The 18058-nt window shown below is 31.3% G+C and overlaps 6 protein-coding genes across 7 annotated transcripts; 4 read left to right on the forward strand and 2 right to left on the reverse strand.

The window, feature by feature from the left end:
* Positions 1-111: 111 nt before the first annotated feature.
* LOC141526940 (VWFA and cache domain-containing protein 1) lies at positions 112-4721 on the forward strand. Its single transcript, XM_074242100.1, has 2 exons — positions 112-833; positions 1119-4721. The coding sequence occupies exons 1-2, from the start codon at positions 341-343 to the stop codon at positions 4172-4174; spliced, it is 3549 nt and encodes a 1182-aa protein (XP_074098201.1). The 5' UTR covers positions 112-340; the 3' UTR covers positions 4175-4721.
* Positions 4722-5224: 503 nt separating this feature from the next.
* Positions 5225-6959, forward strand: Eif6 (eukaryotic translation initiation factor 6). Its single transcript, XM_074242739.1, has 6 exons — positions 5225-5537; positions 5611-5696; positions 5809-5984; positions 6073-6249; positions 6548-6729; positions 6819-6959. The coding sequence occupies exons 1-6, from the start codon at positions 5431-5433 to the stop codon at positions 6826-6828; spliced, it is 738 nt and encodes a 245-aa protein (XP_074098840.1). The 5' UTR covers positions 5225-5430; the 3' UTR covers positions 6829-6959.
* A 55-nt stretch (positions 6960-7014) lies between these two features.
* LOC141527317 (uncharacterized) lies at positions 7015-11764 on the reverse strand. The gene is made up of 11 exons (XM_074242738.1): positions 11624-11764; positions 11166-11350; positions 10647-11080; positions 9925-10161; positions 9596-9860; positions 9250-9524; positions 9025-9168; positions 8568-8811; positions 8363-8505; positions 8149-8284; positions 7015-7792 (listed from the first exon to the last, which is right to left on the reverse strand). The coding sequence occupies exons 2-11, from the start codon at positions 11290-11292 to the stop codon at positions 7611-7613; spliced, it is 2187 nt and encodes a 728-aa protein (XP_074098839.1). The 5' UTR covers positions 11293-11350; positions 11624-11764; the 3' UTR covers positions 7015-7610.
* A 122-nt stretch (positions 11765-11886) lies between these two features.
* On the forward strand, positions 11887-13902 carry Amx (TM2 domain-containing protein 3 almondex). 2 transcript variants are annotated; one of them, XM_074242216.1, is made up of 7 exons: positions 11887-12058; positions 12207-12373; positions 12545-12600; positions 12673-12816; positions 12903-13024; positions 13119-13262; positions 13326-13902. In XM_074242216.1, the coding sequence occupies exons 2-7, from the start codon at positions 12283-12285 to the stop codon at positions 13459-13461; spliced, it is 693 nt and encodes a 230-aa protein (XP_074098317.1). In that variant the 5' UTR covers positions 11887-12058; positions 12207-12282; the 3' UTR covers positions 13462-13902. The 2 variants fall into 2 exon arrangements, with proteins under 2 accessions (XP_074098317.1, XP_074098316.1); XM_074242215.1 differs by having other exon boundaries at positions 11890-12058; positions 12670-12816.
* Ints14 (integrator complex subunit 14) lies at positions 13861-16194 on the forward strand. Its single transcript, XM_074242214.1, has 5 exons — positions 13861-13994; positions 14312-14502; positions 14580-14901; positions 15033-15838; positions 15961-16194. The coding sequence occupies exons 2-5, from the start codon at positions 14329-14331 to the stop codon at positions 16186-16188; spliced, it is 1530 nt and encodes a 509-aa protein (XP_074098315.1). The 5' UTR covers positions 13861-13994; positions 14312-14328; the 3' UTR covers positions 16189-16194.
* Positions 16195-16241: 47 nt separating this feature from the next.
* On the reverse strand, positions 16242-17366 carry LOC141527004 (pyroglutamyl-peptidase 1). The gene is made up of 2 exons (XM_074242217.1): positions 16940-17366; positions 16242-16719 (listed from the first exon to the last, which is right to left on the reverse strand). Exons 1-2 carry the CDS (start codon positions 17156-17158, stop codon positions 16345-16347), a joined length of 594 nt encoding a protein of 197 aa, XP_074098318.1. The 5' UTR covers positions 17159-17366; the 3' UTR covers positions 16242-16344.
* Positions 17367-18058: the final 692 nt, after the last annotated feature.

The raw sequence follows: 18058 nt of genomic DNA on the forward strand, positions 1-18058 counted from the left end.
AAAAAAACATAAGTAACACAATGAATTAAAATTGAAACAATTTTGTCAGCAGGTGGCGCTTCGGTCGGGAGAAAAATAGAAAAAGAAAAAAAAAATAGCTTCTCTCTTACTCTTGTATAGTCACTGTCAGTGTTCTCAGTTTATACTCGCTTCAAAATAGTATTTTTTATAATTATTAATAAAAATGTTTGATAAAAAATATTAATAATTAAAAGTCTTGAAATAATGTGACTGAAAATATTTGTAAATATTTTTTTAAAAATATCATTCTAAAAGTACAAAGGATTACCCAAGGATACTCAATGAAGACGGCTGTTTACCCGGGAAAACAATCACCGAGATGTCAATACTGCATAAAAAAATTTACCTAGTTTTTATAAGTACTTTAATAATATGTAATGTTATTATTGACGGTAATGATGGATTGGAAAATGAAAATAACAATGTAGTAGAATGTCAGTTGGGACGGGCGCTGAGAAAGCAGGTTAAACCCACGCCACTTGGTGGTATGTGTCTCAAGGACATCGTCGTACGCTTGTCAAAAACTCTACGGTCGATTGGCAACGATGAGTTGGGCCTTGTGCAATTCCAGCGAATGCTCGATCAGCTGGACTTTATCGAGGTCCCAGATGAACCGGAATCTTCATTAAAAACACTTGTCAATGATATTGATGCTCAGCTGGAGAAATTTCTTGATATCTTGGAGCGCAGTTTAGATATTGTTGCACCGATTATTAAAAGTAACACTTATGATCATTCTTATCTGGATCATGATCAAGAGTTACAGGCGCAGAGAGAACAATCTCTTGATTTTTGTAAACAAATTGAAGATGGTAATTATAATTTATTTTTTTATGCATGTCACTAAATTTTAGAATAAAGTTATACAATATTTTTTCCTTTTTTTCTATAAATAAAATTATCAGACACTTGATAATTTATTAAAAAAAAAAAAAATTGAATTTATAATTTTCAAAAGCTTCTAGAGATGGAATTTTTTAAATAAATTTCTACTATTTTTTAATTTAAAATAATTAAAAATCAATTTTTTATATTCCAATTATCAGTACTTATATCAGTACTTATTAAAATAATTTTTTTTTTTTTTATTTTTTCAGCATTGGCATTCAATTTAAAAGAGAACGGCTGGAAGAACATCCGAGTAATTCCAATAAAACGACCGGGTAAAATATGCGGACAGGCGGGCCCTGTCCGAAACATCGGTTCATTATTTCTCTCTCAGTGTGACAAACCAAGAAATGTTATCGTCCTTTTAGAAAATGGAATTTTCATGTCAGAAGACGATATAGCGCTAGCTCGCGCAACAGCAAGAACAATTGTTGACATGCTGTCAGATACAGATTTAATAACAGTAATCGGTCTGGCCAATAAGACATCTCTCTTCTGTACTGACGCCCTTATAAAAGCAACAGATGTCAATAAGTATCAATTAATACGCCTCATAGATTCAATAGTAAGGCTTGACGCTAATGAATCACTATCAATAGACTTTAAATCAATGACTAAAAACTTACGTGATGATGTTGTTATAGTCCATATTACAAATACATTTAAAGACTTATCAAACGTTAAAAATATTGTTAATACTATTGCGTCCAACAAATTAAAGGTTTATTTTCGTACTGCGTTGATAGTGTCAGACTTGAAGCCGACTGTTAATGTTGAAGAAACATTTATTAACGAGAGTACAGCGACACTTCCGACGAACAATCCACTGGGTTATGATGTCGCGAGACTGTTTGCTAATTTAGAGTGTCCAATAATAAATAAGAAATCTTTCTATTTATCAGATATATTTTTACAACCGTACGGTAAGACGTTAGGAGTATCGATAGTTAGAGCAACCGATGATGTACTTATATCACTAGATGTTAAACTTCGTGAATTTGTTGAGAAGATAACTTACTTCAATGCTGGATTCAGCAACAACGCTGTGTTGTTTGACAAAAAAGGCTTGGTGTGGATGCACAAAAATTTTCCGAGGGTTGAAACTCTCTCAGAGCAGCCTATTGAAGTAAATTTACATGACATTGAAAACTTCGACAAAGACTTGGTCGTAGAAATGATTGAAAGACCCAAAGGAGCGAAGGAAGTGCAGAATAAATTCAATGAAACGATGAGTATCAGATGGAAGCACTTAAAGTACTTAGATTTAATTATTTGTATAATTACAGATAACAAAAAAAATATCCGCAGGTCAGTAGCTAAATTTCCTCCCCCGTTGTCGGACAGTATTCTGCACCACAGGCTGGACTTGGTGTCGAAGACTCTGGCAGAGAGCGTGGAACTGTGCCTGGACAGACGGAACATAGTGAGCCCGTCTAGAGCTGTTATGTACTTATCACCCTGGTGCTTAAATTCCTGGAGAGAAGACCTGGCCTCGCTGATGAATCTTCAGAGCTACATGGCCTACATCAAGGACGCGACGCGGCTCCTGAGAAACCCGGGACTTGGTCCTTTTGTCCGCCGAGACGCAGCGATGCTCGCGCAGATAATCGACCACTGGAAGCGCCGTCACCAGGAGAGCCCCTCAAAGATGTTCATAATTAGAAGATACATGGCCGCTATAGAAAGTGGAGTAGTCGAGGTTTATCCCGGCCTGGCGATGGACTCGAGCTTGGACCCTCGAAGACGAGCCTGGTACGGCAAAGCTATGGAGCATCCGGGTAAAATAATTTTAACCAGCTCGTACTTGGACGGCGGAGGTGCTGGGTACGTTGTCAGCTTAAGCCAGACTATCTACGAAGGTCGCAAGTCGACTGGTCACACTCAAGAAGACCCGGTGGTCGCAGTAGCTGCTATGGATTTCTCTCTGGGGTATATTATGAGGTTACTTAAAGACATGCTGCCTTTTTGCAGCGAGGCTATGATCAAATGCTTCCTGATGGATGATAAAGGGTACCTGGTGTTCCACCCATCGTTCCTAGAACCCGGGGGTAAGTTCGAGCAGCAGCACTTGACTCATAAAGAATTATTAGTGGCAACTGATATTCTCAATCATGAATTTTTTGTGAGAAAAAAAATTTGTGGTAATTTTTTGGACGGAACTATTGAGAGGTATTATCAATTTAATACTTCTCTGGAAGAGGTTCTGACTAATATAATCCACGGAGAACATTGCGTCAAGTATCAGCTAGCTGCCGTTCCGGATACAAATTTATTTTTCGGGGTAGTTAATGAAACTTGCACTCTTCCGGCTTTTTGTCCGTGTAACACGATGGCGAGGTCGTGTTTAAATTGCAAAAGGATGGAACAAACTGAGTGCGAGTGTCCTTGCGAGTGTTCTTTATATTCTTCAGACTGTGAAGCAACAAACATCAGCAATATCGAGCCTTGCAAGCCGCCTTACGAGCAAGGAATAGTTCCCACGACTCCTTGGGACAGAGTGACTGTACCAGAGCAGCTGAACCTCCAGCAGTGTCCATCATCTAACTGCAAAAGTTACACAACAGAGCTGGAGTGCCTGGGGATCGTTGGCTGCCAGTGGTGCTCTCTTGAGAACGACGGCGAGTTGAATTTAGCAAATCCATTCTGTTCGGACGTTAATGCGTGCTTTAAAGGAGTCTTTGGAGCCCCGCTGCCGTACGCTGACGGCACTTTTAATTCTCAGTCTACTGAAGACAGCATTGGAAAGGAATGGCCCTCGGTTGGCCCGGTAGCTGGAGGAATTCTTGCTATTGTTCTTATATTTGGCATCGCCCTGTTCTGCTACAGGTTACACAGCGTGCAGTCTGGCTTGGAACACCAGTGTCTCCATCTTAACGGGTCGCCCGACACGCTCCGGATGACTCACCTGGACATCGGTCTCGGAGGAAGCACTGATGGAGATCCCGTAGAGCTAGACCGGTCGAAGAATCATCTCGATTCTTTGCTTCATGAAAGCACGCCGCCGATTTCGCCCTATCGCGTCGCTACTAATTATCGACGCCCTCCGGGAGGCGATAGTGATCATGGGTACAGCACCATGACTCCCCATGATGATACGGAGCAGCAGTCTTTTGCAGAGCCACTTTTACTTATTAATGCTAGCATGGAACCTGAAGATGAACGTCCGGTTGCTTCAGCACCCTTGCCCACCACGAGACTAGAGTCGCCACATCGGGTTTTGGTTCCCGTTACCGTCCATCGGAATATGGAAACTAATTATTGTTAATTGTTGCTTTTATGCCGCTTTATTGCCACTAGAAATAGTTTTTTTTATTATTTTTAACTTGCTTATTTTTTAAAATGTTGACTGGAGCCCAGACTGTTTGATGATCCTAAAATTAGCTGACATTTGACAATTTTTGATTTTTTAAATCAAAAAAATATTTTTAAAAATTTTCTACATGTCAATTTTTTTAAAAAAATTTTTTTAAAAAAAATTTTGAATAAAAATTTCAATCTCTGGGCTCATAAAAAATAATCATTGATACTAATGTATATACCAGTGTTTTTTTTTTTATATTCGATATATTATGGATTTTACGGGACTTACAATCGTGCCAATGATGAATTGATATTTCATATACTTATTAAATGTTTGAAACGTACAGACTGATTAAAAATTGCCACATATTTTTGTAGATTAACATATGTAGATACTAAATAACACGAAACATTTTTATAACATTTTTCATTTTTTGTAATTAATTATAAATGATAATATTAAATATTAAGTGTTAAATATAAGGAATAAGATCAATCAAGAATATCAAAAATTTTTTTTATTATTATTAATTTTTTTATGTTTAAGAAAATTATAAACATATTAGAAAAGATGAGAAAAAAATGTGTACTGTATCTCATTTAAAACATGTCACTCATTATATTTATTAATAAAAATCTGTTAAAATTAAAATACATTTGTTGATTTTTTAGACTTTTATAGCAACTACATTAAAAAAAATTACAAGTGTAAGTTTTTAAAAAATTGACAGCTGTCAGCTGACTTCAGTTTCATAAATCAAAAAAATTGATAATACTAATTTAATTTTCATAAAAAATTGTTAGATATTTGCTAATTTTAGTGTCCTTGATATAAAATTGAAATTAAATATATGTAGCATCAATTTATCGTAATGTGATTGGTCAAATATATCATAAGCATGAAAATATATAAATATATACAATTCTATACTAAAATTCAGACGCACGGTTGCGCGCGCATGTTAAATCTAGTTTATTAAATACACTCCAAAAATTTATAACCTAAAATTTTTTCACCTTAAACTGTAGATTCTTTGAAAGACCTCGTGTTCGTGTATTTACCTCTTTATACTAAGTGTTGCAACAAAAAAGATTTTACTGCTGGCAGTAAGCAAGTTAAAGTCCACGTGTTTTGCCTAAATTTATCTAAATTAATACCGCGTATTAAGTAAATAAAAATTATAGCTTACATAGATTGTGTATTTGATTTTTAACGGCAAAATGGCAGTAAGAGTTCAGTTTGAAAACAGTAACGAAGTTGGAGTATTCTCAAAATTGACCAATTCCTATTGTTTGGTAGCGATAGGAGGATCAGAAAATTTCTACAGGTATTATTCTTGATACTTTTTATAATTAAAATTTTTTATTAAAGTACTAAATGATAATTATTATCAATTCCAGTGTCTTTGAGGCTGAGTTAGGTGAAAATATTCCAGTAATCCACGCATCAGTCGCTGGTTGCCGAATTATTGGACGCCTTACTGTTGGTACGTTCAATACAATCATTTCCATACTTCCACATTTATCTATTTATTTATTCAGGCAATATCAGAGTTAATTAATCCAAAATTATCACTCATTTAATTGATACTCTTTCAGGTAACAAGAATGGACTTCTAGTCCCGAGCTCCACAAGTGACAATGAACTCCAGCACATCAGAAATTCGCTACCGGATTCAGTGAAAGTTCAGCGAGTCGAAGAGAGACTGTCGGCACTTGGAAATGTTGTCGCCTGCAATGACTACGTTGCGTTAGTCCATCCGGACCTTGATCGGGTAAATTTTTATTATTTTTACTACAAATTTAATTTATCAAATCATTAGTTGCAGGAATTAATCATTCATTTATTTATTTATTGATTAGGAGACTGAGGAAATTTTAGCAGACACATTAAATGTAGAAGTTTTCCGTCAAACAATCGCCAGCAATGTTTTAGTGGGATCATATTCGATTTTATCCAACCAAGGTGGAATAGTTCATCCTAAAACTTCTATTCAAGATCAAGATGAATTGTCGTCTCTTTTACAAGTGCCTCTAGTGGTAAATATATTTTTAACATTTTTATTTTTTTATTTTGCAATAAAATTATAATTTTTTATTATTTTTGTAAAATATATGTAAAAAAAATTTTTTCTTCAAACTAAAAATATTTTAAACAATAACAATATTTTTAAAATATTAATTATTATTTAATATTTATTTCTTTCTAAAGAGTGTTTGTTTTTTTTTTTTTTTTTTTCTCTCCTAAAAGTATTATTATTTTTTTAAGTTATTGTTATTGTTTTTATGGTTGAAAATTGACAATAATAATAATAATTATTATTATTAATTTTTTTAGGCTGGAACCGTCAACAGAGGAAGTGAAGTTATAGCTGCAGGTATGGTGGTGAACGATTGGGCTAGCTTCTGTGGTATGGATACCACAGGTACCGAAATTTCAGTAATTGAAAGTGTATTCAAGCTGAACGAGTCGACACCATCGGCAATCACCTCAACAATGAGAGCATCGCTTATAGAGAGGTAAATTTAATAGCAATAATTATTTAAAAAAAATTTTTGATAAGATAACAATTATCTAATACTCAATAATTTTCTTTTTTTTTTTTCAGCATGTCTTAAACGGCTCCTTACAAGACATTTCATTTTATATCTAATAATAATTATAATAATTATAATGATTAATAATAATAATGTTAGTGTAAATAAAAAAAAAGAAATTTTCACTGACAATAAAATTTATTCGAATTCAAGATTGTCTTTTAATTCTATACAAACACAAGTAATTTCTAATAATTAATCGCTTAAAACAAATATTCAATTATTTTGATATCAACAAACAAGCTTATAATTAATTATTTAAAAACTTCAGAGTAGAAATACTAAAAATAAAGTCTGACAAAACAATAATGAACTTTATTTTTATTAAAAATTTGAATTAAAAATCATTGAAAGAGGAAGATAAATATTTAAATAGAAATACATAAAACAAATTTTATAATTCTTCGTTGAGGAACCTTAGTTAACAATTAGTGAACACTATATAAAATTCAGTTATATAAAACTGAAAAACTATACACCAGCTCACGACTGTATCTTCAATAGCTTAGTCAGCGAGGCAGGGAGATTCTATTTTTTATAATACTTCTAATTATTTTGTTTTATTATTACCTATTGAAAGGGATTTTAGTAATTATCGTAATTCTGTTGTTCAGACATCTCTTAGCCAAAAAAATGTTAGCAAGCTCAATTAATTACAATCATGTATTATTTTATTAAATCAATTATTACTTATTTCTCTCTTTCTTTCGTAATTTACTTATTTATTTTTTTTTTTTTTAATTTTGTAGCTTCTTGTCATTATCATTTTATTCTCTTTAGTAATGATGGATATGATAATGAGACTAGAGTAATGGTAATTCCTCAGCTTGAAGCAATTCTTCGGCTGCAGCTGCATCTGATCGCATCACTAGTGTAATACCTGACTGATAAGACGCAGGAATACGGATATGCGTTGCGCTAAATGTTCCTGTTGTCGGTTGCGGTCTCTGGCCTAGAGATTCGCGAATTATGTTCACTACTTGACCTGCAAATAAAAATTAACATTCTTTTTTTAATAATTTAAATTTTGTACTTTCTTAACTATTGACATTGTTAAAAATATAAGCTCATCCCGATGTTGCACTCATCGAGAGCTTTCATTTGGGTACCCACATGGCATTTTGATATATTTTTCATATTTACATATATATATATATATAAAATATATGAAAAATTGATGTGGGTACTCAAATGAAAGGTCTTGATGAGTGTAACATCGGGATGAGCTTAAATCTTTAAAAATCTCAATAGTTGACAAGATACAAGGTCATTTTTTAATTATGTAGCTGGAGCTAGAGAATTTTCAAATGCAGCCTAAATATGAGGGATGTTTTAAATTACCAAGAACATTGAGCCTTCGCCAACGATGGTCCATATTTATAAGTGGTGTCATATCTGTCGAAGAGTTCCAGTGAGCTAAAACGTCATCTCGACGAACCAATAAGACACTTGGACTCACTAACTGATGCCATACAAGCTGAAATTTATCAATAAAATTCATTAAAAAATTACAAAGTAATAAATAATAATTTTTAAAATATTTATAGCCAATTACTTGTTCAGGAAGACATTCAAGAGGATTTGTAAAGTATATACCAGCTTGGCTGACTCCAAAAATCATCTGATGGTGCCAAGCGTCTGGTATTTTGGATTCTTTACTACAGTTTTGAAGATTCAATGTCGCGATTGGAACTGCGCCTACAATAAAAATTTTTTTTAATAATTTATCACAAAGTTGATTTAATGTAAGCAAAAAATACCTCGTGAAATCCAGTAATGAAGCCAGTGTGAAAGCGATATCGCTCGTTCTGGATAAAAGTCAAAAAATTTTGTTATCACTGCACCGCTGGTCGCTAGAGAAATACCCCGAATTATGTCTTTATGAGTCGCTCCCGCCCTCGATCGACTCAGCAGATATCTCGGCAAGGGAGTTCCTGGTTCACGGAGTCTTGTCGCTACACTTTTTACCAATACTTCTGGTGAAAATGGTACATCTAATGCGAGCTGCACATTTAATTTCATCAGTATCATTTTAGATTGAAATTTTTATGGTTGGCAAAAATTTGAATTATTATTTATTAATATTTATTACGGTTAAAATATTTTTCGTATAAAAAAATTATGAGAAATTTCTTGGAAAAAATTAAATTTTCCAAGATTAATATTTTCGGCAAAATTCCTGGCCCTAATAATAATTAAAATATTAAAAATAATTACCAGAGCATTAATAGCAGACGTGGCACCACATGCAGAGGTTCCGATCTGCGTAACTTGTTTAGCAGCGGCTTCTTGTTCGCTCCAGAGCATTACTCTTTCAACCGGTTGCAAATCATCCAATTTATCATTACACAGGTCATTTTCCTAAAAAAAAAAAAAAAAATAAATAATATTTTTAATTAATCTAAGCTAAATAATATAAATAAAAAAAAAAAATAATCAAACCAAATTGGACTCTCCACTCTGATTAAATGCCGTCTGTTTGTGCAGCATCAGTTTCTTAGCCATCATTCTGTGCCAGAGAGTGGAACTCAAGTTGACCTTTAACCCATTAACTGTTGAATTTTCCGGTAATGGAATAGCCGCAGCGTCAGCCCACAGTTCAGAATCAGCATCTCTGTTATCACCAGGAGAAATTAAATCCCCGCTTGTGTTGTGATAACCATGTGACTCTCTCGCTGGAATTCCACCGTGATTATATAAGCTAGCTCCGACTTTTCCTGAGCAATAATTAATGTTACATTCACGCGAAACTTACATAAGCAAATTAATTATCAATTCTAAAACTAACTTATGCCAGAACTGGTACTAGGTAAGCATTGCGCAACTGGATTATGATTCAAACCGCTAGTAGACGGGCCATCCAAAGACACACTGTCCGGAATTTCCAACTCGACGCTGACATTTTGCTCATTCTGAGCCTGAGGTAGAGACTCTGGCCTCTGAACTTTTCCACTGCTTAAGTCATTCAGAAACATTGAATCAGCCTCCGCATTGTCCAGCGCAATATTCTGGATGTCTTCATTGATAGATGCTAGATCACTGTCTCCAGTGTCCTGCGCATAAAAAAAATAACAAATTATAATTATTATATTAATAAGAATTGAAAGAAAAATTTACCTGCTCACACGAAGGTCCAGGATCGAAATCCATCTCCAGAAAATCCATTTCTGGGCTCGACCTACCACTCAATTGTTGGCCAGCAGCTTCTTGATTCTCTACAAGTCCATTACGATGCCTCTCGTCTACTTTAGCTTCATCGTTACCTTTATATGTGTATATACAATAATCTTCATCGTCAGAAAAATCATCACCTTCATTTTCTGAACTGGAGTCTCTTCTATCATTTTGTTCGCGCTTTAAAATAAATTATTTATATAATTATTATTAACAATTGTAATTATTAATTAAAACAACCAGTATAAGGTAAACGACCCAGTTATTGACACCTGCAATTTTTTTTTAATTAAAAAAAAAAATCAACTAATAAATAAATAAAATTTAGCTTAATTAAATAATGACTTTTGTTAAATTGCACTGTAATTTCGTTAATATTGACGTTTTTAAAGATATAAGATCATCCCGACTTTGTACTCATCGCGAATTTTCATTTGAGTACCCACATGGCATTTTTTGTATATATTTATATATATGGTATTTATGAAATATATAAATATATAAAATATATGAAAAATTGATGTGGGTACTCAAATGAAAGGTCTCAATGAGTGTGATGTTAGGGTGAGCTTATATTTTAAAAAATCTAGGCCAGTGTCAATAACTTTGTCTTTCACCTTAGTTATAAAAAATGAAATAAAATAATTTATTGTAAAATAAATTACCCTAGATAATCCACTTGGACCGGCAGTTTCTCTGCTGCCATTAATATTAGGTCGTAAAACGCAACAAGTACCTTGACTTGTTGACCCAATGCTCGCAATATTATTAAGCGAACTAGACCACGTTGCTCCCAGCTCATTATTAAGATTACATGACACTTTTGGCGGGCATTTATTAATACCGCAATTATAGTCGACATTGTTAATCATATCCGGATCCTCTGGAGTACCGTCGTTGGATCCCGAGCCGGAGACCAAAGACGGAGATGGCAAATTTTCAGTTGTCATTGCCACTGGCTGACAACCGTTCATACATACTGATAAATTTGATTGTAAATTCGAGCTACTGTTAATTGAATGTGGAGGATTTGTACTTGTGTATTTATATAGAATTGTTTCGTTGTCGTTCTCCATTTTCGATGATGTCCCATTAGGCACTAAAAAATATTTATTTATTATTAAAATTAATAATTAATTTTATTATTACATAAATTTAATAATTTATTATTACTTATTACTTACACATGCCATTTTGGATTTTAGTCTTGCAATTTTTTTCATCGGACATGACATTGTCAGTACCATTTGACTCTTCCAATTCTATTTCAACTTCACCAGCTTCTTTGTTGCTCGAGTCGTTTAAGTTCATTATTTTTATCAATAAAATCTCGGTCCATTAAATTAATACTCGATTAAACAGATCAACGCTGTAAATAAAAATAATTCAATCAATTACTTTCAATCTAAATACAATAGGACTTGTTGCTCTGAAATAAATATTTTCACGCTGAGAAACCGTTAAGCAAAACATATAGTGATACATTTCTTTACTCATTAATTTAATATTAATCAATTATTTAAAAAGTCACTAACTTTGTTTACATCCACGTAATAATTGTCAAAAATACACACTAAAAAAAATTTTTTTTTAATGCAAAAAAAATTCTAGGCTTGAGCTTGAGTTATTATTTAATAATTACCTGGATTTAAATGAAAAAATAGTTTTTTTATCAGCTGACACTTTAATAAATAATTGACATGTAAAATTTTAAAAACTAACTTGATTTTTTAGTAAATAAATAATTTAGCTGCGGAAAAATATTTTTGTCAAGTGAGGCTAATAAATGCTGAGATATATTTCATACGTATATATAAATATAGTTGTGTATAATATATATATACATGTATTATATTTATTAGCGTTTCATAAAACATCGACTCCGGATGTCAGCTGATTAATCGGAAGTTAGATTTTTTTGACATTTTGGATTTCTCCGCTCACGATAACAATTTTTTTAATTATTCGCTAAATTTTTATAAACAAAAACATCATCTGACGTTTGTTAATTGGATTACATGTGCACTGAGGATTGAAACGTTAACAACTAAGAAATTTAATTTTTTTTTATATTAATGTAAGTTTGTTTTTTGCTGAAAATTTAATTGTTTTATATATTATTGCAAATTTACATACTTTCATGTTTATATAAAGTTAATAACTTGTAAAATGTGCAAATAGTTGAAAACTAACCTATAAAATAAATAAATTAATTTTTTTTTCAGAGTGCAAGATGTCTGCAATGATGAAAATTGTTTAGTTTTTTTTTTTTTTTTTGCTTAAAACTGACGGATAAACAAGATGAATATTGTTCGGATAAATGGAAAAAATGTTATAATTCTTATCCTGGCTTTAATATTTAATTCAGTCAAGCAAGTTGATATGGGATATGGTAATTATTTATTTATTTATTTGTTATAGAAATTAAATCAGCTGACATCTGACAATTTTGAGGATTTTTCTTATTAAGAAAATTATTACAAAAAAAAAATAAAAATAAAAATTTCACTTGTAAAATTTAATTAATTATAAAAATTAAAAAAAAAAAAAAATTATTTTGCAGAGGGCATGATGAGCCACGCTTTCACAAATGTTACACCAGCTAATAGTTATAAAAAAGTAAGTACAAAAATTGTAACTTGGTCTGTTTTTCTTCAATATCCTTATTAATTTTACTTTGAATTTCAGCAGGATAATTTATATGGTTCATGTCCTATTGGTAAGTTATGTACAGATCTAGGAGGTGATTGTTTAAAGTGCGATCTTGATTCTCATTGTGATTATGGATCGATGTATACTATCAACTGCACAGTTCCTGATTCAATTGATTGTGTGGTAATTTAATCACTCTATTTTTAATTCATAAAACCCATCAATTAATTTTTTTTTGGAGCAGATATTTGATTAATATTTTTTTACAGGGTGAAAAATCATTTACTAAGCAATATATGTGCAGATATTGCTATCAAACACATCATTGGGAACACAAATGTCATTTAAAAAATTCATGTAATTCTGTTGCTTCACCTCCGCAATATTATAGGTAAAAAATAAACAGACATTTGATAATTTTTAAAAATCTTATAAAAAATCAAATAATTGTAAAAAAATTTTAATATAAAATTTCCACATTTCAGAACTAATTGCACAGTAAATAGTGATATAATATGCTTGGGAAGACGTAAATTTATGAAAAATTTGCGCTGTAATTGGACCGGAGGATACAAATGGTCGACAGCATTAATTTTAAGTATAACACTAGGTGGTTTTGGAGCTGACAGGTATTTAATTAAATTAAAGCTTTACTTCTACTTGTTTGCTAATGCCAAAATTTTTTATTTTAGATTTTACCTAGGACACTGGCAGGAAGGTATTGGAAAACTATTCAGTTTCGGCGGATTAGGTGTGTGGACACTAATAGACGTGATGTTAATTTCCATGCGATATTTAGGACCAGCTGATGGTTCTTTATACATTTAAATGTATTTATTCTCAGTGATTCGTTGATGTTAAAGAGATCAAACCAAACATTTATTTATTTATCGTAGATCTAAGTAGCTACTTCATACGTTTGTTAATTCATATAAAATATTTTGTATTCTTTTATCAATGGTAAGGTATGATCGAAAAGTCATAATGATAATTATTTTTACATTAAATTTAAGTAGATTATTTAGTTATTATTGTTATATTTAAATAATTATTAAAAAAATTTTTTTAATTATTATTTACTACTGCTAGCACGTGATAATAATAATAATAATAATAATAATAACATGAGAAATGGTACTTTCTATAAAAAAAAGTGATAAAAATAATATTGTAATTTACCGCTAAAAATATTTTAATTGCAATTTTGTACTGCAGATGTCACTTATGTCACTGATAAAAAAATAATAATAAAAAGCCATGTGTCAAAAACTCTTGATTAAAATTAAATAGGTAAACAGTTGACCTAACCTGTAAAAATAAATTACAAGTTAAATTATGTTTTGATATTTTTTAAACAATTGGTAAGTAAAATAAATAATTAATCAATTTTAAAAATACATTAATAGACCATAATTATATTTAAAAAAATTTTTTTATACAATTAAAGAATAATACTAAAGTTAGCCGACGTTTTTGATTTTTTTTTTTTTTTTATTTATTAAATTATAATTAAAAAATATTTTTAAAAAAATGCATTTACAGTTTTTCAAGTTTTTTACAAATGAAATAAAAAATTTTTTTATTTTTTTAACAATAAAAAATTATCAGCTGACTTTCGCATAATAATTTTTTTTTTTAATTCTTCTCAATTAATTTTATCATAAATTTATTTCTCTAGGTTGATTTTTAATAAAAATGCCGACAGTAATAGCTCTGGATGTGTCTTTATCAATGAGACGTCCTGTGATATCAACAGGAATAGATGCATCACAAAATGAGCAATTGACTAGGCATCATCTAGCAGTGCAGGGTATCAATACTTTATTGAATTATCTTCAAGTTAATTCTAAATTGGAATTCGTATCATTAGTAAGTTAAATGATGTTGTAATTGGTAATTTGATAGACATACTAAATAATAATAATAATAATAATGATTGGTCCCAGGTTGTTTTTTCATCGCTGTATGAATTAATCTGTCCGTTCACCCGCGACTATGACAGCATACGTTCTCGGCTGCAGATGATAGAAGAGCGCGATAAGACATGCATAGAGACCGCGTTACACGGGGTTAATAGTGTAATAATGAGCGAGTGGGGAAATTCGACAGCATGTCAGGTTATTTTGATTACCGATGAAAACCCAGGAGTCGGTGCAATGTCTTTAGGACATTCTCTTAAATCGCTGCATGTTGCTCGTGAGAATCCTTTTCCTTTGCCTTTTCCTTTTCCTGGTAAACTCAGTGTTGTCTGTATCGCTTCTCAGCAAGGTAAATTTTATTTTATTTATTTTTATAATTCTGACAATTTTTAAGATTTTTTTTTATTAAATAAATTATTTAGAAAAAAATAAAAGAAAAATTTTAAGAGCAATTACTAAACTGTCAATTAATTTAAAAAGACGCAGGATTATCACAAGGACTCCCATTGTACCAAAAGTTAGTAGACCTGGCAGGTGAAGACAGCGGAGTGCTAGTTCCCGAGGGTTCGCTCTCAAAAACTTCAGTAAATAACTGTTTCCAAAAACTCGCTGAAACAAATTATGTGTCTTTCCAAGGATACCTGAAGTGTGGAAACCTGGGGTCAAGGATCCACTTATCTCCAGCGCCGATGAGTTACACAAAACGAACAGACTTTGAGCTGGTACCCGGAATGACGATATCTAAGACCATTGAAATCTGCGGGTTCATTTCAGTGAGCGACGTCGGGAGTCCTAATTCAATTTCTCGGCATCTAGTGCTGCCTTTGCCAACAGAAAAGACTCCCAGTATGCAAGGCGTGGTGTCTTTAGAGGAAGAATCCGATGCTGAAGACAACAGTGATGAAGGAAAGTCCGCTTCTTTTTGCGTATTACTCCACGGAGCGCTAAAAGTCGAGAACATGGCTGCGCTTTGTCTTCTGCAGACTGACTGGTATGGATTTATTTACTCTTGGGCAGATACCAAGAAGAAATCGAACCTTATGCTGACGGTATTGGAGCCTGGAGCCTATGTCGTACCTTGGCTAGGAAATTTTAACCATCTAGGGCCTGCTGATGTTATCAGCAAGAATGTTGAGGTTCTGGCTTTTCCTATCAAGCCTACGGAAAAAAGAAGTTACTCTCAGAATGCTCCTTCTTGGATCAGGCAGGTCGGACTGCAGTCTGACATTCAGAAAATTTTGAGGCATGCACGAAAATTGCCAGAGAAGACTCAGAACTTTTACAAAGTAAGATTTATTTATTTTTTTATTTTTTTTTTTTTTTTATGATTAAGGCCGAAATTTTTTTTTTTAATTTTTAAAATAATTAATTAAAATTTTTATTTACTTCATAAATTTTTTTTTTACAGGAATTGAACAGATTACGTCGCGCAGCATTGTCCATGGGATTCATTGAGCTGCTTGATGGCTTAGCTGCAATATTCGAACGCGAATGTACGCTTCTTCCCACAAACTTACACTACGACTGTGCGATTCAAATGGGACATGTCGCAAATATGTTAAGAAAACCTTTTTCTAGAGAATTAAAAAATAATATTACACCCATTAAAAGCACTAAATTTCATCAAGATCAATGAATATTTATATTTAAAATTTATTAACTTATAAAAAAATATTTTTCATTAAACGATTTTACAATAATTTTAATAATACTAATCACTTTATTTAAAATTCAATAATAATTATCATTTAAAATTTATAATAATTTTTTGAAAAATCTTGCAGTGGAAAATTTAAGATAAATTTTCAAGTAAATGGCACACAATAGAATCAAGTCCTTGAGCGGTGACAGAAGTTGGATAAACGTCAAAATCAGGTACATGAACAAAAATAGTCTTTTTACATTGAACACGCAATGACTGGAAGTACGTGTACTCACATAAATATCTACCAGCGTCATCGGACACACACGCTTCACAGAATTTTTTTTTATTAACTTCTTCGCAAATTTTTTTGACGTCTATTTCAGTTGCGAGAGCCACTTCGCAATCGCTTCCTTCACATGGGCCGCATTCTTGAACGTCCTTTCTTGAATATCCATACCCATGGGCCTTATTTTCTATCGTCAGACATTTAGCAGCACCGGAGACTCCAACATGAATCATAAACTAGAAAAAAACATGATACTTGACTATTTTTTAATTTTTTTTTAAGAAAAAAATTTATTTCATAAAAATTGCATTTTTAATTTTTTTTAATTTCTACATGTTAATTTTTTTTGCAGTAATTTATTTATTATTAAAATTCTGAAATATCTGCTAAATTAATTTTCATAAAATAAGCCGGTTAATAATTAAAAAAAAATTAATATTGAATTTTAATATTTACCAGTGGGTCATACTCCTTCCACAGTTCAGGAACTCGGCTGTCAACATGGTCATAAACAACTGGAATTTCTTCAATAATTAAATTGACATAATTTTTTTTTAATTTATCATTTGAAATTTTTGAAAATTCTTTTACTGCTTCCCAACTAGCATTGATTTTATGCGCTCCAAAAGGACCAAATCCAGTGACTACAATATTCTTTATTTTTATTTGCTCCATTAAAAATTAATTCAACAGGAAACAATTATTATAACACTGCACTATTACACCAACTGTTTTATTAAAATCATGTGATAAAAATTATCTATTAGATTTCTTATCATGTCATATGCTCATGCTGCTTCTGAGTACAAAAATAACGTTTATTTACACCGTCAGGTGATTGGTCACGTGGTCATTTGATGTGAAGATAGTGAGTTTTCATAACCTAAAAATTCTAAAGCAATAAGAAAATATTATTATATTAAACAAATTGACCTTGACGGGGTTTTTTTAAATAAAAAATATAAAAAAAAAATCATGATTAATCCATTGGAAAAATTGACTTCGTTTTTAGACTACTGGTATTTTAGATACATGCTCGTTACTGAGCTGTACATGGTTGAAAAATGGGAGAGAAACTTTATCAGTATCCTTTTTTATTTTTATTAAAATTTATTAATAATTAATTAATTAATTAATTAATTAATTAACTAGTTTTGTAAAAGTATGGCTTAAAATAATTTGTTTTTATTTATAGAGCAATTTTTTTTTAATTATAGAGCAATTTTTTAAAGTTTGTTCTACTTACATTAAAAAAAAAATAACAATCTGACAGCTTCTCATTTATATTGTTATAAAAATTAAAATTAAAACTAAATTAGCCATCATCTTACATTTTTTTAAGTTTTATTATTAAAAAAAAATTTTAAAAATTCTTAAAAAAAAAGGTTTTTTTTTCTTACAATTTTTATTGATTAAAAAAATCAAAAATGCTTCTAAAAATTTTCACTTGTAATCTTTATTAATTTTAACATGTGGAATTTTTTAATTAAATTTTATTTATAATAATTTAGTTATTATAGAATTCTAAAAATTTTTTAATGTCTGTCAACTTCAGTGTCATTTAATTTTCTTAAA

This window comes from Cotesia typhae, unplaced genomic scaffold (assembly GCF_013202065.1).
Source record: "Cotesia typhae breed Kobodo isofemale line unplaced genomic scaffold, CoteBio_Ctyphae contig_4, whole genome shotgun sequence".
NCBI classification, from domain to species: Eukaryota; Metazoa; Arthropoda; class Insecta; order Hymenoptera; family Braconidae; genus Cotesia; species Cotesia typhae.

Bases quoted from the DNA above. Each gene is read 5' to 3' on its own strand.
- LOC141527317 (XM_074242738.1), bottom strand. From the start codon at position 11,292: ATGAACTTAAACGACTCGAGCAACAAAGAAGCTGGTGAAGTTGAAATA. The intron at 9,861-9,924 runs GTAAATTTTTCT...TTTTATGCGCAG, and splicing joins CTGGACCTTCGTGTGAGCAG to GACACTGGAGACAGTGATCT. The intron at 7,793-8,148 runs GTAATTTAAAAC...TTTTATTTGCAG, and splicing joins GCGAAGGCTCAATGTTCTTG to GTCAAGTAGTGAACATAATT.
- LOC141527004 (XM_074242217.1), bottom strand. From the start codon at position 17,158: ATGGAGCAAATAAAAATAAAGAATATTGTAGTCACTGGATTTGGTCCT. The intron at 16,720-16,939 runs GTAAATATTAAA...GTTTTTTTCTAG, and splicing joins GGAAGGAGTATGACCCACTG to TTTATGATTCATGTTGGAGT.
- Eif6 (XM_074242739.1), top strand. From the start codon at position 5,431: ATGGCAGTAAGAGTTCAGTTTGAAAACAGTAACGAAGTTGGAGTATTC. The intron at 5,538-5,610 runs GTATTATTCTTG...TATCAATTCCAG, and splicing joins GGATCAGAAAATTTCTACAG to TGTCTTTGAGGCTGAGTTAG. The intron at 6,250-6,547 runs GTAAATATATTT...TAATTTTTTTAG, and splicing joins TTTTACAAGTGCCTCTAGTG to GCTGGAACCGTCAACAGAGG.
- LOC141526940 (XM_074242100.1), top strand. From the start codon at position 341: ATGTCAATACTGCATAAAAAAATTTACCTAGTTTTTATAAGTACTTTA. The intron at 834-1,118 runs GTAATTATAATT...TTATTTTTTCAG, and splicing joins TTGTAAACAAATTGAAGATG to CATTGGCATTCAATTTAAAA.
- Ints14 (XM_074242214.1), top strand. From the start codon at position 14,329: ATGCCGACAGTAATAGCTCTGGATGTGTCTTTATCAATGAGACGTCCT. The intron at 14,503-14,579 runs GTAAGTTAAATG...GATTGGTCCCAG, and splicing joins AATTGGAATTCGTATCATTA to GTTGTTTTTTCATCGCTGTA. The intron at 14,902-15,032 runs GTAAATTTTATT...TAATTTAAAAAG, and splicing joins CTGTATCGCTTCTCAGCAAG to ACGCAGGATTATCACAAGGA.
- Amx (XM_074242215.1), top strand. From the start codon at position 12,283: ATGAATATTGTTCGGATAAATGGAAAAAATGTTATAATTCTTATCCTG. The intron at 12,601-12,669 runs GTAAGTACAAAA...TTTGAATTTCAG, and splicing joins CAGCTAATAGTTATAAAAAA to CAGGATAATTTATATGGTTC. The intron at 13,263-13,325 runs GTATTTAATTAA...TTTTTATTTTAG, and splicing joins GGTGGTTTTGGAGCTGACAG to ATTTTACCTAGGACACTGGC.